At 29.9% G+C, this 18,239-nt stretch overlaps 1 protein-coding gene across 1 annotated transcript; it reads left to right on the top strand.

Moving 5' to 3' along the window:
• The first annotated feature begins 15,110 nt into the window (after window positions 1-15,110).
• LOC137922441 (outer dynein arm-docking complex subunit 4-like) lies at window positions 15,111-17,705 on the top strand. Its single transcript, XM_068765431.1, has 3 exons — window positions 15,111-15,593; window positions 16,960-17,220; window positions 17,380-17,705. The coding sequence occupies exons 1-3, from the start codon at window positions 15,111-15,113 to the stop codon at window positions 17,635-17,637; spliced, it is 1,002 nt and encodes a 333-aa protein (XP_068621532.1). The 3' UTR covers window positions 17,638-17,705.
• Window positions 17,706-18,239: the final 534 nt, after the last annotated feature.

An 18,239-nucleotide genomic window follows, 5' to 3' on the forward strand; every position in this document is an offset into this window, starting at 1 on the left:
CTCGATGTTTAGAATAGCGCATAGGTAAGGCATATTTATCTAGATATCTTGCAATGTATTTAAATGTGTCTATAAATTAATCTCTTAAATAAAAAAATAAAAAATTGTACGCATTTGTGACTGCTATTACAATTTAGAGATGTATCGATGTTTATGTAAATGAAATAGTAAACAATATACTTATTTATATGATAATAACATTATATGTGTCAAATAATGCATAGAGCATTCGGTGTTTAGATATTAATTCATATCGGCTCAAGTTTTACGCGAATGATAGCAATACTTTAGTTATACTAAAAAAAATTTGCGTTTATCTCTGTATTGTAGTTGCTTGTAAACTATATTACATAAACGTCGCAAACGCCATGCAATTTTGAGTAGTTTGAATAAATAATTTTAGTTCTATTTCAGAATATTAAATTTTATTCCAACTATTGATTTATAATGTATATAAATTTTGTATCACATATATAAATTATACCCTAGGTATACAGAATGGCCCTTAAATCAACGTCAAGCTAAAATAATATGATGGGACATATAGTTACAAGCCCCAGAAGTTAAAAATAAAGAAATAGCGATAACTTTATTAAGCTTGTCAAATTATATATTGCACATATTTGATCAGAGCATTTAAAAAAGAATATAGAAGTTGACAAGGGTCAATCACGGCAACATGAAAGCACAAAATAATTTGGGTGAAGATTTAAAGGCGATGTGCTAGAAAATACGTTACAGTATTTAAAAGAAACAATTTATTTACCATTTTTAATGATAATTATTTCAAAAGCACGCGACCTATATTTTAACCTATATTTTAAGTTAGCCATTTCTGATTTTAGCTTGACGTTGATTTATGAGACCATCTATAAATGTATTCCTTGAATCAAATAGTATCATGAAAATTTCTAATAAAACTACTTAATGCGTTTTTAAAACCAATAAAATATCGTGAAAATTAAGGTGTCATTCTATTCAGTTTAAAATAGGCAATTTTTTTTACTCGTACATTTAAGTAATCCTTGATTTATTTTTATATTTGATCAATTGTTAAATAAAATTTCGAATTTGAATCTATTAAAGATTTTTGAAATATCTATTTGAAAATGCCAGCGTGTTTTTCCTATATAAGTAGATAACGTTTATTAAATGTGATATTTAAAAATTGAAAATTATACATGTCTAAATAATTTAATGAAAATAAAGTTCTATGTGTACTTTAATGTTTTATTTTGTGTAACAAGTTTTCATCATAAATCTGGTTATCCTTTTGAATAAATACGTATCGAATTCTTGTCTATATACTGAATTTTAATTGTAATACAATGAAAAATACTCGGAAGTGATCAGAAAAATCACACACACACATACACGGTCAAGCTTAGACAAAGAAATTTAAACTTTGTTTGTATTGCTATTAGTGAGCACTTTCATAGACATATTCGTAATAAAAATTCTATAAGTAAACCACTTCCAACCGGTTCTACTGGAAGTCTATAGTGAGAGGAACTATTTTTAGCAGTGGTTGTCCTATAGCTGAAAATGATGAGTTCAATGATGATAAACAGAAATGTGAAGTGACATTTTGTGTGTATGTATCTTTTTAATAAACTATACAAAAATTAATCAACATGAAAAGTAGTAATCCATAAATTCCTAAATTAAACAAATGATTCTTCTGTGAATAACCGAGTAAAGGTATCCATGTCTAAAATAATTTACCTATTCATACTTTTTCTGGTAATCGCCAAAAATGTCCCCTAATGCCATTAATACGTTAATTATTGTTATGGCAACATTGCGTGTATCGACATCAAATTTGTTCGACGCTACTATTATGGCTAAAAGAAACCTTATGGTTTGTTATTAAATTATTATTTGATTGGTGTGTTGTTCTACATTAAAAGGTTGTATTCCTTTCAATTTAAGGAAAATTTTGTAGCAAAATGGATGCATTCCTAATATATTCATCATGTTTGGCATATATTTGATTAATACCCTTAACAATTTTCTGCAAATACGTGTTCTGTCGGTTTTAAAAAAGTATATAAAAAACATTCTCTCAATTTTCATAATTATTAATATTGAAACGGTAAAACGCGTGAAATAATAACAAAAAAAATTATCACAATAAATAGTTTATTTTTTTTGTTCTGCCTATAATATATCTATGGGATGAAACGACGAATAATTGAAATAAGAATGTTGAACGAAAGAGAATCTAAAGTAGAAGATATATCCTATATTCTACTTATGTTTTCATATAACCATCAATTTTGTTAAATCATTGAATATATAGGAATGGCTTTATAAGGTAATCATTATAAAACGTCGTCATTCTTTCTATGGTTTTTGATTACTCGTTTATAATTACATCACACATCTGCTTAGCATGATTTGCAACAATCACGGTTTACCGATCTGCCACAATTTTTTAATGATTTATATAACAAAAGTAACCTCCTTAATTTAAATTGTATATCAAAGAGCTAAAGACTTAAATTTGCATAGATCACTAAATACCTCGCCACATGTACCGTAATCAGTGCAACTCAATATTTACTTTAAATATCATTACGCCACATAAAACAGTGTTACTAAAAATTTTATTTTTGACATAAACATTTTAAATTTAATATTTTCACTTGGCGTATAGATGCAATATAGCGTGTACTAAAAATAGAGTAATGTAGAAAACAGAGTACACTTAAATGAGACATTTTTGAACATATTAAAATAAGTCTTAATTTATCGAAAATTGTACACGTAGCTTAGAAATAAGTGTAATAGTAAGTAATTAGAAATAAACGTGGCTAGAAACATGTTATACTTTATTCAATTTAAAGTTCAAAGATACAGTTCTTAGTATCATGTACAAATACTAAACTTGAAATTCGAATCCAGTTGGTCGGCTCTAATAAAAAAAAAATATTACAGCACATATAATGACTTGGGACTGCCAGAATTAAGTAAATTACGAAAAAAACAACGAAAAAAAAAATAAAAGATTCGAATAGAGAAAAGGATTAAAAACTTTTTTTATTTTTATTGCGTGTCATAACATGGATGAACGCGTTGCGGAGCTCGCAATAATGCAGGAAAAGTAAACAGAACACTCGTTAATAAAACTTTTCACAGTTTTACACAGAATTATGTTTCCATTAACTTACCAAGTTCATATAACTGACGGTAATAGGCTTCATGGTGTGTGTCAAAGATAATCATAATTTAAAAATATAACAAAGTAGCCCACAAGTTATGTACTAATACAGAAGTCAGAATTAAAATTTTCACGAATATTCTTTAGTTTGAACAAACAATATTAAATTCCCTCATAGATTCTCAATTATTTTGGTGCATTTGTACAATATTATAAATTAATATTTTACGTAAGCTTACAGGCCTAAAAGCTTTAAAGGGGTTAATATACAGAACAATTTGTCAACCAAAAGCTCTAAAACTTTTACTCGTATTTTATCACACTTTGTATAAAGTGATCACTGCGAAAATCAATCGGAATGCGACAAGCCAATAATTTTTACTGACACAAAGTCTGCAGGGATATAGTATGCAATAATTAATTTTAATACATAGTAATATAAAAGTAAAATGCTTATATATTATCTTTATTTTATTTAATATTTCTGTAACCATTGAGTTTTAGATATAGTGTAGTAACAGATTCGCCCCTTTAAAGCTATAACCAATCATTCTGTACATTACTTCAATCATATCATTATTTTTTTAGACACTCGCTATTCTTTTTTGTGTTAACTACAATATAAATTGACTACTAAAGAACGCCATAAGCTGTAAATGTTTTGGTATATTTAACCAAATAAAGTATTAATTGACAAACATAAAAATTAAAATAAAATTTATTAATAAATAATGTAATATTGTAGTTTACCGATTAATTTATAAAATAATCATACTCTTGGTTTAATTTCATGGGATCCGATAATATTTCAAATTGCCTTGACGAAAACATCAAGCACCCTGATTCGCGTCGCATGCAAAACCTTTCATTAAACAGGTCGAAAGTTTGTCCACCAGTTGCTTAGCCTGGCTCAGTCTTAGACTTAACCCCAAAGAAGCACATTCAATAGCAGCTGTATTCAGTTTTAATTAAAAAAAAAAAAAAAACTTTTTATGTGTATATTGAATTGTAAATCAAGCAATACATTACTATCACAGATAAAAACAGTGCCGAGATAGTTTAAGTGTAAGATATATAGGTGAGTATATTTTCTTATATATTTCATGCAGATTTAAAATATATTCTTCGGTTAAATTGAAGATAATTGTCAAACTTTCCCGATCATTACAATGATAATACCATTTACATAAATTATTAAATTATTTGTCACAGTATTTATTCTTATTATATGATTATTACAATATGGTTTGCTATGAATTATTTTTAAATAATTTTCTAAGTGTTAAATATATAAGCTTAACTTAATTTCTTTTGTTTCTAAAAATTATCATCGGAAATATGTTATTTAAATTAATAGTGATAATTTTTTTTCGTATTACATGGAGACATTGTTTATTTCTTATTTTAAAAAATATTTCATTTATCTGTGCTATCCTTTGAAACGTGCTGTAGCACTAATTACGAATGTTGTAAATTTTTTTCAGACTTATGTCGTCGTATTTAAAATCGAAGTCATAACACTGACTTAATTTTATCATTATATAATGTTGAAAAACTATAGTACTCAGCCCAGTGATAAATATTGCACTGGTGAAAAAGTAAATAATATCAGTATAGCCTCATTTCTAAAGATATTGAACACTATTTTCTTGTATATACAATTGAATGAACTGCATTTATAAAAAAATATTATGAATGTGATGTTGGCTAATTAAAATAAAACATTGATTTTAGAAAATTGTGCGGTGTAAATATAATCAATTATTATATTTAAATCTGCATAATAATAATAATACCGCATTTTTTATTACTGTCGCAAAAATTAAGCTAATAGTATAATAGAAACCTTTTTTAAACTAATTATAAAATTTTGCAATTTTAATTGATATAAGCTTTGGAGTTTTGTATTCAGCGTGATTTTTTTTATATAGATAAATATCAATAATATTCTAAAAAAAAGTTAATACGCTTACATTATTCATTTCTTTTAGATATCGTTTTTATGAGATATCATTCTTAACTGTTTTTCCTATAAATTAACAATAAAAAGAAGAAATGTTATATTTTCACACTCTATCAAAACTAATAAATTTAAATAATCCATGTATTATTAATAATGCAGTATTACTTACTTTTAAAACTAAAATATGGTCTGGATTCAGCAAAATATCGTATGTACTATTCCGCTAACAAAAATTCAGCAAGAATAATATAAAGTTTTTTGTTTTATAAATGGCTTTTACTAATAATTATATGTTGGCCGAGGATTCCTGTAATATTTTAAAAAATTGCGATGATATTCACAAGTAATCTTTACTGAAAATCGAACTTGCGTGATTCTAGTTAGCCAAATGTTTCATTCGGAGATGTCATTCAATCGCACTGATAAATTAAATTACATTAGGGTTGATCGCATGTCAGCGGTATTCTATGCTAATGCTGTGGCAATAAAAGCAAAAAAAGTCTAGCTCTTGGAAGGCAGTAATGTTAAAATTTATCATTGAACGGCATACCTTTTGTCATAGTCCATACCAGATTTATTATGATTAATAACGTATAAAATACTATCAACACAAACGCTACCTTTTAATTAATAACCAATATAGAATTAGAATTTTAACTTCACAACTATAAACATCTCAAAATATTTCTTATCTTCTTTCTTATGGGTTTGAATTATGAATAATAATTGTGTAAATCGAGCCGTTTAGTGTCAAATTTAAGCCCATAAAAGAAAAACTGTAAATCTGCAGTGAAATAATGTACTTTGTTTTTTTTTTTTAATTCTAATTATAATATAAAGTTTGTATTTTAGAATACATAATATAATAGAGAATAATGTACTTTGTTTTTTTTTAAATTCTAATTATAATATAAAGTTTGTATTTTAGAATACATAATATAGACATCTTGCGTTATAGAAAATTAATAAAAAATAGGCAAAAAATAATCATTAATGATGGTAGAGTTATGATTAGCAGAGTTTATCGATTTGACAATTGAAAAAAGTTAAAAATTATATTGTGTTCAAATTTTTAAGCGTTTTATTACAGAAAAACCACAATTATTTTATTGATATTTTAATTTTGATTTAAGTAAATAATTTTATAAAAAATTATAATTTTTGAATAATTTTCATGGCAGCTTTTGCTTTTAATTCCCCCAGTCCGCCATTGTTCATTTTCGCGCGTTCGTGACGAACACGAAATGGTTCGTCGCTTGACAGCGCGTTGACGGCGATTTAGGCGGGCCCAGAAAACTATGCCGGAATTAACAGCATTTGTAATTGGAAACTGCTACATAACTCGACATTAGTTTGAAAGTAAAAAATGGAATGTTTCGAAGAGAGTCACGCAATGAATATTAATGATTTTTTTATCATGATATGCAATGCCTCCAGACAGACTCCATCAATTGTCTGAATCTATAGTTAAACATTTTAATTTAATACCAAAACCTAATTATTTTTTGTACTTATAACGTAGTCTTCATAACTTATAATTATTGATCAATCAATCACAGGACTTGTCAACTCTTTACAAATTGAGTAATTTTTATGTATCTTTTTCGTCTGCTAGTACAGCAAGATGCTGCTATAAAGTTTATGTTAATCATAACATGTGATACTTGAAAATTTCTAATACGAACAACACCATTTGTAATAATTATAACTAATAAAGCTTCATAACTTTTAAAGGAAGATATTTTTTATTAAATTCACCTTTGGTTTTTATACTTTACATAAAACAAATTTAAATTTGCCAACGCAATCGTAGCTGAGTTATGCTCGACCGATATTTACACGTATCTCTTATTATCATATTTTTTTTATTTTATATTCTTTATTGTACACGTTAGGATACATTTAAATAGTTTCACAATAATGTACAATCTCTTACAGACAATCATAGTATGGAAAAGGTAGAAGTACTAAAAATGGGTAGTTGACGTGTACAAAACATGCGTATTTACAAACAAACGTATTATTTATTGCTATCGCTCTAATAAATTTTCGATTTCAGCCATATAGTAAAAATAAATACCGTATCACATTATGGGCAAAAATTTAATTATTAAATTTTATATATTGCCTCGGAATTTTTTTACATATTAATTAAAAAAAAACTTTTGCGCCCCTTAAAAATAATAAATAAAAAAATGAACATTTTTCTGTATTTAAGTAAACAAAGTAAATTCGTAAATAGTTAAAAAAAATTAAAAATGTTCCCATATATATTTCATATCGACGCAATAATAATAAATATATATAAATAATAAAAGAAATTAGTGATAGACAAAAGGTGAAAAAACTTTAAAAGATGTTTATTTGTTCTTAATTCATGTATGGTAACAAATTTATCTAAAAAACGAAACATATTGCAGCAAACATACAACAGAACATATTCAGAAATAACATTATGATTAAATAGTTAGAATAAGTATTATCAAAATTTAAATTCTTCCATATATCAAAATTAGTTATTGTTTACTGTTTGTCCCGGTAGACTTTTTTACTGCCAAAAGTTATTGGCCTAATATAGTTGCAGAGTGATACTTTCATAGACGATGATTGGAAATAGGTGTAAAAGCCTTTAAGCTATTTACTGAAAAATGAGCTACACATTCACCCTTTAAACCTTTTACACCTTTAACCAATTGTTCTGTATATTCGTACATATCGCCAGAAGTCGTAGAAATAATTACTTTATTATTAATATTTTAAATATATTATTTTTATTTATGGTAAGACATCTCACGATTGAAAAAAAAAAACAAATTTAAATTATTGCTTTATTTATTGCATAATCATTAAGACTTTCAACCTTATAAGTCATTCATTTGATAAATTGAATTATTTTCTTCTGATTTAGAATTGCACAAACTTTTTCCTGCATTATGATGAAAACTGTACCCTTTCGTGATCTCTCACAGTCGAGGTTGCATGAAAAATATTCATGTTAATCAGACCTCGTGAACAGGGTTGTCACAAGATTGTATTTTTTAATTATTATAGAATAATAAAGTTTTGTAAGTAGACAAGCTTGAACTACATAAACACGTGAATAAACATTATTACTATGAAGGCTCAAATAACTTTTATTAACTAAATTAACTACGACACAGTGACGTAAGAATCTATTTTATTGGAAGCTTATTTTGTAATCTAATAACATAAGGCTGTGTTTGATGTTGGTTGAACTCTTGTGCTAAAAGTAAGGTTTGCGTATTTAAAAAATATTTACTCGTGTACAAAAGTTATTTTGTATTCTTTAAATCGTGTATGTCCTATAAATCAATATCAGACTGCAATCAGACGATGAGGCTGGTAGTGGCTAACCAAAAAAAATTACTATAAAATTTATGTAAGGTATTTTTACTACAAATGTACTAATATAATAATTTTATCTGCCGTTTACAAAAGTTTGCTTACGATGGCGTGAAAGTAAAGAAAAACTAGAAATGTAGGGATTTTTGCTATAGTTATAGTAGGATGGATATAATTAAATAATTTTTTTTAATAGTGATTATTCTAAAAATATTTAACATACATGTAAATAAATTTTCTGACATTAGCCACTATCTATTCTATCATCTAAATTCTGCTTGTCGTTATTTAATAAGAGAATCTGCATGGGCTATATACATTCATAATTTACATAGGTGGCAAAACTAATACCCTATAGGTATCACTATAGATGTAATAATACTTAATATTTATTGTGACTAGTTAAAATTATTGTTATAGTAGCAACCCTGAATAATCGAAGCCGAGCGTTTGCGACCGGGCGGACGCTCTGATGTTACTAAATTGATTATTACCTTCAAAACTACGTAACTACGTTTATTTGTTTATACGTAAATCGTTACGGCTGCGTGCGCTTGTAACTTGTTAAATTGGTTGTACAGCGTCTTTTCTAACGACCATGAAGTTGCTAAAATACGTAGAATAAAATTAAAAAATATTTTTTTTTATTAAGGCATCACATTGATAATTGATACACTAAAGGCGTATAGTTAAGAAGAAATAAAAGAAAGAAAATATTTAAGATAATTCAAATTAAAAATTTATAGCAGGCAATGGCATGCACTTTTAAATCGTCGATTATTCAATATAACACACTAAGTTAAGCTACAATCGGAATGCTGATCTGTTGAAAAGTGCCGGAAACTCAACAGTTACTCTTTTAAATTCAATTTGATAATTTTTCATGTGTACATTATAATCACTAATTATGTAAACGAGTCAACTAAATAATTTCCACACATTTTGATCAACTAGAAACTCTTGAATGCTATGATAAGATTTGTTCAATAATGTACGTTTAGTTTTAGATTTAAAACTAAGAAAAGAAAGGACTAAGATATGTTGTGGAACTTTATTATAAATGCTTACACCCAGGCCAATTATTTATTTATTTATTTACTTTATAGGAGATAGACAGTAACAAAAGGCAGTAAGAAAGTACAAACTTAGAAGCTTAGACATATAAAATTAGTTACAGTTGTTACCTTATAACTATCTCACTGAGAACATATAATGATTTATATTCAAACAATTAAAAAACATTACTAAACAGGGATCAGAGTATGGTTTATACATTTATATTATATTTGTTTATATATTTATATTTTATTTATATTATGGTTTAAATTGCATTGTATGTACTCAATAATTTTCGAACGAAGTTGTTTTTAAAATATACGAGAGAGCACGAGAATATATCAATATCACTAGCATATGAATTGTGGAGGTCACACTTTCTGTATAAGTGTGCACGTTTACCGATATTTGTCTTAGCCGTTGATAAAAAAAGAATGTTCTAGAACGCGTTCTTGCTGCAGGAATTCGAAAGTTTACCTCGGACAACAGTTCCGAACAGTTAACATTGCCACCACAAATATTTTTAAGTGTAGTGGCGTCCATTAGAGAACGTCGATCCTTCAATGATAACATTCGGCATCTGTTTGCAAAACATTCTATAAGAATTTTTTTTTGAACTTTTGAAGGCGAAATTTAAGTTGTTTATCCTGTGTATGACAAGTGGTCCTTATATAACTTTTTAAATTTTGGCGCACAAATAATATTTATAAAAAGTACTTAGAGTCGATCGTTAGAATGCCAATTACTTTAAAATCATTTCTCAGGAAATCTCCAGCTCTTTAGTTATAAATAGCCCGTGAAGGTTTATTTTGTTAAAATAAATATATAATTAATATCAGTGTTGCTGCCCCATAAAACAATACCGTAAGACAAAATACTATGAAAGTTACAAAAATATACAAGTCGAGCCGTATTCACGTCCGTTAACTGTCTTACTTGTCTAATTGTAACGGCCGCGCTGAGTTTACCTGCCAGTATTAAGAAATAAGGAGGTTTTAACACAAAGTAATGCCCAAGAAAACTGTTGGATCTATCTATTCTGACACTTCATTATTATTAAGAAATCTAAAATTTTGACTTTTATGTTCGCATGGTTCTAGGTGCTGCCTTCATCTCCCGAAACAAAAACTTTTGCTTTCGGATTTCTTCAAATTCTTTCCCTTACTGCTTTCTTGATACCAACCCTACGTAGAATGTTTCTGTTACAAATACTGGAGGTTTCATTGTACCTGTGAATAGCCCGGTACACAAATATCTGACCAATACCAAGCGTGTGAAGAGTTTTAGTAATTGTTTCTGGCACCATACCTACTTTATGTAATGCGATCACAGCGATTCGGTTCTGTAATAAAAAAAAAACACAATCAACAATCATTTAAAATGACAGATTCCAAATTCAAAAGTAATATATATACACATTTTTTATTTTAATTATAACAGTATTTATGGCCAGACTTTTTCTTTTTTCATATTTTATTATTTAACTTTAACAGTATTTAAGTGTATGTGAATATTATAATAGATAAATAGATGGCGCACCATTAACAAGACGAATGTTATTCTAACTTTGAGGAAAAGAAGATACTTTATTAAATTTATTTTTCTTTTAATTTTTAAAACAATGTAACATATTTTTTTTTAACTTTATCTACCTATTAGTTATTCCACATCCCTTGTACTATCATTGTGGTCACTTTCTTCCATGGTTCTGTGTAATGCAGATTGCTTTATATACGGTGAATGACACACTGCCAACTTATATCGCTATATTGCAATAAGTGAAAAGAGTTTACATAAAAATAATTAAAATACATTTTATTTCATTGATTACAAAACAAAAACGAATATAATCTCCGTAAATATATCCCACATATCTTCGTATCAATAAAGGCTGCCTGTATATCGTTTCTGGTATACATAAACTAGATTTCTCCTTTTACTTTTTTCTTGCACTTCTTCCGATTTATCTTCTCAATTCCATCACAACAAAAGGTTTCATCACATTATTTATTATTTAGATTAATTATGTCGTCATAGTTTCAGCCCAAAGACGCCCATTGCAAGATTTAGGCCTCTCCTAAAAATATCTATGGTAGGAAATACCATTATCACCACGCTTGCTAGGCGGGATTGCGAACGCAATGCGATATTATGGCACGCGATCTGTTCATCCTCTGGAGATTTGTTTGTAAGCAGTGTAAATCCTATATAATTAAGGCATAAAGTGTGAATTATGTAAGATTATAATCCGTGAATTGAACCCGGGACCTACGATCGCAAGTCTCAGTCCTCTACAGCTGGGCTACCACTGCACCACGTTATATGCTGTAATGTATACTGTAGTCAAGTATTAGATAGTATACTTCGTTAGCATATTTGTTAAAGACTTTTTTACATTACTTATACTTGTTGATTTTTTTCTTTTTATGATTTATATTTAAACTAGCTTCATGAAGCAATCTCTGCCCTCCATTAATATTAAAATTATAAATTCATTGTTCCTATTAAATAAAAAAATTTAAATGAAGTATATTACTGTATTACATTTTCACGTGAAAAATAAAAGATTTGTAACATTTAAAACATGTAATATTGGTGTTTAAAAAAGTTACCATGGAATTAAATGTTCTTCTGTTCTTCTCGATGGAATCAACCATAGCAGCAACCCTGCAGTAGTATGTGGAGAAATTTTGAATCCGTACTTACTATATATCAATACATATACATGGAAATGTACATTATGTCAATCTTTTGCCGTTTCTAAGTTGCTTAGCAATGCTTATTCGAAAGAATTTATATTTGTTATATTGTTTCATTAAGAATGTTACAGTAATATCCATGTATTATGTTGCTTTATCTGTAAATGTGATTTAAAAAAAATAAACACAGGTTATATTAAGCCTATTAATGTTATTGGGTGAGCAGGCAAATGAGCGAAACGTCTTAACGTTTAAATAGCAAAAGTAGATAAGCGGTGAGGACAGAGAAATTGTGTTCCCTCACGGAAGCCGTTCATATCGAGCGTGCGGTTAAAATTATCAGATGATACAAACGCGGAACGAGTATTGTAAGATTTATTGCGTTCGGCTCCCTTCTACCCACTTGCGGGGAGGTAAGACAACGGACTGGGCGCGGTGTACCAGTTTCGTGGCTCGCAAATATTTGTTTGATAATAAAATATTACCACAAGGCGGAGTACCAATATTACTTACAATATGAATTATCGACATTTTATGTTTCCTTCATTTCGACTCTAGAAAGTAATTTTGATTTATTGTTGTTAAGGAACAACCATATTTTTCTACCCTAAGGCATACGTAAAATGAAAGTTGATGATCAATGTGTGTTACCGGTGATGACTTACGGCATAGAAACATGCTCTCGAAGTCTCATTGTAAAGCTCAAAATCGCACAATGAGCCGAAGACAGAGCTATGCTAGAATTTATCTACGATATCGAATTAAAAATGAGCAGATCCTTAGACTAACAAATATAACCAACATAACCCAGTAGGTACAATGATACATACTTTATAGATAATATTTAGACAATAACAACCAAGATATAATGATTGATGTATGTATACGTGAATATATATGAATACATGTCTGCGTGTGTGTATATATATATAACAGGGGGACCGGAAAGTAATGTCGCTTTCTTAAGTTAAATTCACACGACTACATTTTTAACAAGTTTTTATTTTTAATCAATAATATATTCACCTTCGTTATCAAATTCCTTCGGCTATTTAGTATATATACTTTCAATGACGAAGCCGTAAAAATCAATCCATTTTTCCGTAAAATATGTCAACAGAAACGACATTACTTTCCGGTCCCCCTTATATAATTTACTATATATATTTATATATATATACACCAATCATTACACGCGTCTATCCAAAAATAAATGGTATTTAGAATGTATACTTATAGTAAAAAAAGGCATTTCAAAATTCATATTGAAATTTATTATTGGTATCTATCTGTCCTGCTGACTGTACTGCCCGAAGTCATTGGTTTAACGCATTTCATTTGAACAATTTGAAAAAACTAAATTAATGTAACATATTACATAGAGATCACTTTACATAGGTGATTAAAAAAAGGTATTAAAGCTTAAAATATCTTTCATGAAAAATGAACTTAAGGGAAAAATTACCTACAAACATTCATTTTGTACAAAAAAATTTAAGAGAAATAGAAACTGTTAAAAGAAATTTCTTTCTCTCTTGAATGCATTAACTTTGCCAACTATAATATCGTCTGAATATCACGGCATTAATGTAACGAAATTTTAATTGTCAAAAAGAAGTTTTTATAGATAAAATTTCGTAAATACAGGACGTAAATCACTTAATTGCAAAATCCAGAATGGGTCGCGGCAAAGAACCAGAACAGTCTACCAGCAATCCTATAGAAGCAAAGAAGCATCGCGACGAAGCCTCCGGTCACTTCAAGAATGGCAATTACGAACGGGCATTAGCGTCCCTTGCTAAAGTAAGTTATATACCTTCACAATTTGCCACATTACAAAATTTTAATTCTATAAATATGCGTGTTTATTTACTGTTGATGTGAGTGCTGTTGGCTTGAAGGCTTTTACAGCTTCATCTGTGGTGAGTTCACGGAGCGGAAGGTACGTGAACTTAAAAAAATAATGTGCCATTATATTTATTTTGCTTATAGATTCAATTAGGATAATTCTTTTTTTGTTCCTAATTTAAATCCGTCGTCATTTACCACCAATGTGTGTCGTCAGCGATGACACATGACAGTGAAAGGCCACTCACTTTGTACCTCAAGGGATTATGCTTTGTATTTCTCTACTAGATCGAATCAGGATTGAAGGGATCCGTAGACTAATAAAAGTTACTGGCATAGCCCAGTGGATTTGCAAGTTGTAGTGACAATGGACAAGCCACATGAAGAGCAGAACAAAATAAAAGACCTGTATAAGGCCGAACCGTCCTATTGGAAATATATAGCAGGCCCAGGTCAAATGAACGTATTACAGCTGAAATAGTGATGATTTATCTGAATAAAAATGTTATGCACATCTGTCATTACGTATTCACTAGTTTTCAGATTTTTATATTGTTGATAGGCTTTAGAAATAAAATATCATATGACTATTGTAAACGTATGTAACCTTTAAAAACTTTTGTATTTTGATTCATTTTATTTATTTTAAATACTATAATAGATTTTCATTCTCTATTTTTTAATATTTTATTTAATTGTATTTCAATGGAAGGGATCAAATGTTTACATAGTTGTGTTTTCTCTATAGTTATGCTCTGTATAATTTAAAGAAATGTTAACAATAAAGTGCTTGATCTATTACACGAAACGCTTTACTATTTATCATTATTTTTAGATTTTTTCATTTTAATTTACGATAGTAGTGTTGTCATTGGGTATAGGGTTCAAAAAATAAATATGTCACTGTACGTGACAGTAAGAGGGTGTGAAAACACACTACGTCGCCATAGCAACACACATCGAGGCGTCGATACAAACGCCTCCCGCGACACCTGTTACGTAAGTATCAGTGCTTAAAATGGAGAGCGAAGAAAACGCTAAAGCCCAAATCCGTTCCATCCTTGGTCCTACTAAAGATGCCGAATTCCTTCAAAGCTTCGTCCGCGTGGGCGTCGGCGACGATGACGACGAGATACCCGTTCCTAAAGCCTCTATTAGCAAACGTGCGCCGACTTCAGCTGATAAAAGTGATTCCGTTGAAGAAGATAAACAAGCTCCGAAGGACGTGAAAGAGATCAAGCCTAAGAAAAGAAGTTTCTATCGCAAGCCGAAACGCGAGCGACGTCGACGCGAAGAAGAATTATATACGGATAAGGATCGCGCCGCAGCCGTGGTTATGGGGTCGAAGGATATTAAACTGTCGCTGAATATGAAGGACAAGGCGGAGAGAAGTAGCGCACTCCAATTGCCGGTGGAAGCCGATGCAAGCACGCTGCTGGCATTGGCACGCGCTGAGATGACAAGAGAACGCTATCGCACTGCCCTTTCCTTTGTTGACAAGGTATATTGTCTTCTGCTGTGGAAAATTTTTCTAAATCAATCTAATCAGATAAAAAACTATATGTGCTATACACAATATTTTATACACAAATTACAGAACGGGTAACCTTGTTAGTAAGGTTCAAACGTGCCATGCTATACACTCCTCTGAGTTGTTGATCATAGACTATGCTAGTTTAATATCCTTATTTTCTTTACTGCTTACTTTTTTATTACACGTAAATATACGATGACCTATTTTCAAAACAAAGTCAAAACACACAGATTTTTTTATCTGTACCTAATTTGCTTCATCTTAATAGTAGATTAAAAATTTTGTTTAATAGAATAAATTCCAAGATTTACGTAATGCGTTTCCTTTTTCATAAATAGTAAAATGGAAGTGCGTAATAAAATGTATCTATTTCGTATAAGGCGGGAAATCTTATTCGTATGTGGTATACCTCTGTTGTTAGCTTTCTATATCGTTACCATCGTTACGTCAATATTTCAGGACAAACAATAGTACCACAATATCCTATTTTGAGAGCATAGTCCAAACATAGACTAAACTCACAGCCGCTCAAGAAGCCATGTAGAGATAGCCCTCTCCAAGTTCAGTTCAAGATGTATCTACGAGATCGAATCAAAAGTGAAGAGTCCGAAAATAACTGGCATACCTCAGAAAATTGGCGATTTAGAGTGGCAGTGGGCAGACCACACGGTGCGCAGAACAGCATGCCGCTGGGTTCTTTTTTTTTGTCCCTGTTTTTGAGGCCTCTCGTACCCCCTATCATATTGAAGACAGGGACTTTTTTATTTCAAATATACTCTTACGTTCATCACAATCTCTGTTACTCTCCTTCCATTCTTCACATTTTCTTACATTCTCTTACCGTTTATTTACATTCCCCTACATCTCGCTTCTATTCTTTTGTCACACCCGTTTGGTATATCGCAGTAAAGTTTCAATTTTGATTTTTATTTTAGGACTTACACTTTTATCATATAATGTCTATATTTTCTTTATTCTTATTAATAATTTTTATATTGTCTTTATTCTTATTCGTCTTACTTTATTTTAAAAAAAATAAGGCAACGTTTTGTGTTCCATTACGGAGGCAATGGTGCAATTCTTCACCCATCTCCGTAACAAGCTCACTGTCTGCTCTTGCACTTGCACATACGAGTCAGTGGATTATTAAGGTTCTGGAATGGAGACAACGAATCGGCAAGTGCAGTGTAATAGACAATTGACCTTGTAAAGGAGGTAGGAAAATGCTTGATGCAGACCGCTTCAAACCGGTCTTATTGGAAATCCATAGCGACGTCTAAGTTTTGCAATAAACGCTTAAATGATAATGAAAAATCACGATGTCTTGTTGCAGGCAATAGAGTTGGCTCCAGACGAGAAAGCTGCGTACGTGGCGCGAAGCAAGTGCTATCTACTTCTAGGCGAGCCGCAATTGGCTTTAGCTGACGCCGAGACAGCCCTTAAATTGGACCCTAAGCACGCAAAGGCTTTACTACAGAAAGCTGAAGCGCTTTATTACTGCGGGGAGTTCGAGATGAGTCTCGTTCATTACCATCGGGGTCTTAGGACAAGACCTGACTTAAGCGATTTCAGGCTTGGAGTACAAAAGGCTCAGGTGCGTGTAATATCAATATTTTACCCTGTATTTACTGACAGCATTTTGTAAGCTTTAATCTACTTCCTTTTACAGTATGGTTGATATTTATGCTATTAGAATTAACATAGATTTATTCTTTTTGACATATTGATTGAGTATTGGATCCCTTGTCTTCAGGAAGCAATTGAAAACACTATAGGAGCAGCAAAAAATGTAAAGAAGTCTACAAAACGCACAAGCATAAAGTCCTCGAGACCAGTTCTAGGTCAGCTGATGTCCGATAAAATTTATCTGGAGAATCTCCTTAAAAACCCAGATCTGGCCATCGCTGATAAAAAGAACGATATCGTTATGAAGCAAGCCGAAGAAGCAATTAGGTTTTTGGAGAACAGAGAAGAATTCTGGAGACAGCAACAAACTGCAAAGAAACACTAAGAATAGGATTCTGAAATTCTTTCTTTTTTTGCATACTAATTATATTGTTATTGTTACGTACCATCGATTTCACGTTACCTGTAATATGCTAATAAAACTCTTTATACAATTACTTATTTACTTTAAGTTATTTATAATATAAAGTCTATTATTACGATACTTTATATTATTTATTCTCGTGAAATAAGCAATTAGCTTGAACATTTCACTCAATTGTTCGTCGTAATTCTTAAAATTTAAGATAAATAAAGTACAATTTTATTGAAGAAAATTAAAGAACTTCTAATGATTATGAATTTTTTTTTTCAAATAAAATATTAATTTTGAAAGGTAAATACGCTATTTTATTTTCCACATCTCAGTCAAAATAATTGAACTTTGGATCTCCCGCCATATTGTTTTGACAACTGTTAACGTTCGGAAACGACATTCTATAAAAAAATATAATGTCATTTTAGAAAATTAATAGAACCCGGAGAAAATTGAATTATATGTTAAAAATTTTACATTACGTTACAAACGCTTGAAGCTAAAAATAATATAAAAGTATCTGAATTGCGCTATTAACACCTATAAGTAAATATACAGGTAGCTAAAAATGA

This window comes from Battus philenor, unplaced genomic scaffold (genome assembly GCF_028537555.1).
Source record: "Battus philenor isolate CCGP_79_NKW_IND1 unplaced genomic scaffold, ilBatPhil1.0.hap1 SCAF_2, whole genome shotgun sequence".
NCBI lineage: Eukaryota > Metazoa > Arthropoda > Insecta > Lepidoptera > Papilionidae > Battus > Battus philenor.

Coding starts and splice junctions, on each gene's coding strand:
- LOC137922441 (XM_068765431.1), top strand. CDS start 15,111: ATGGAGAGCGAAGAAAACGCTAAAGCCCAAATCCGTTCCATCCTTGGT. Junction 15,594..16,959: donor CCCTTTCCTTTGTTGACAAG/GTATATTGTCTT, acceptor GTCTTGTTGCAG/GCAATAGAGTTGGCTCCAGA. Junction 17,221..17,379: donor TTGGAGTACAAAAGGCTCAG/GTGCGTGTAATA, acceptor CCTTGTCTTCAG/GAAGCAATTGAAAACACTAT.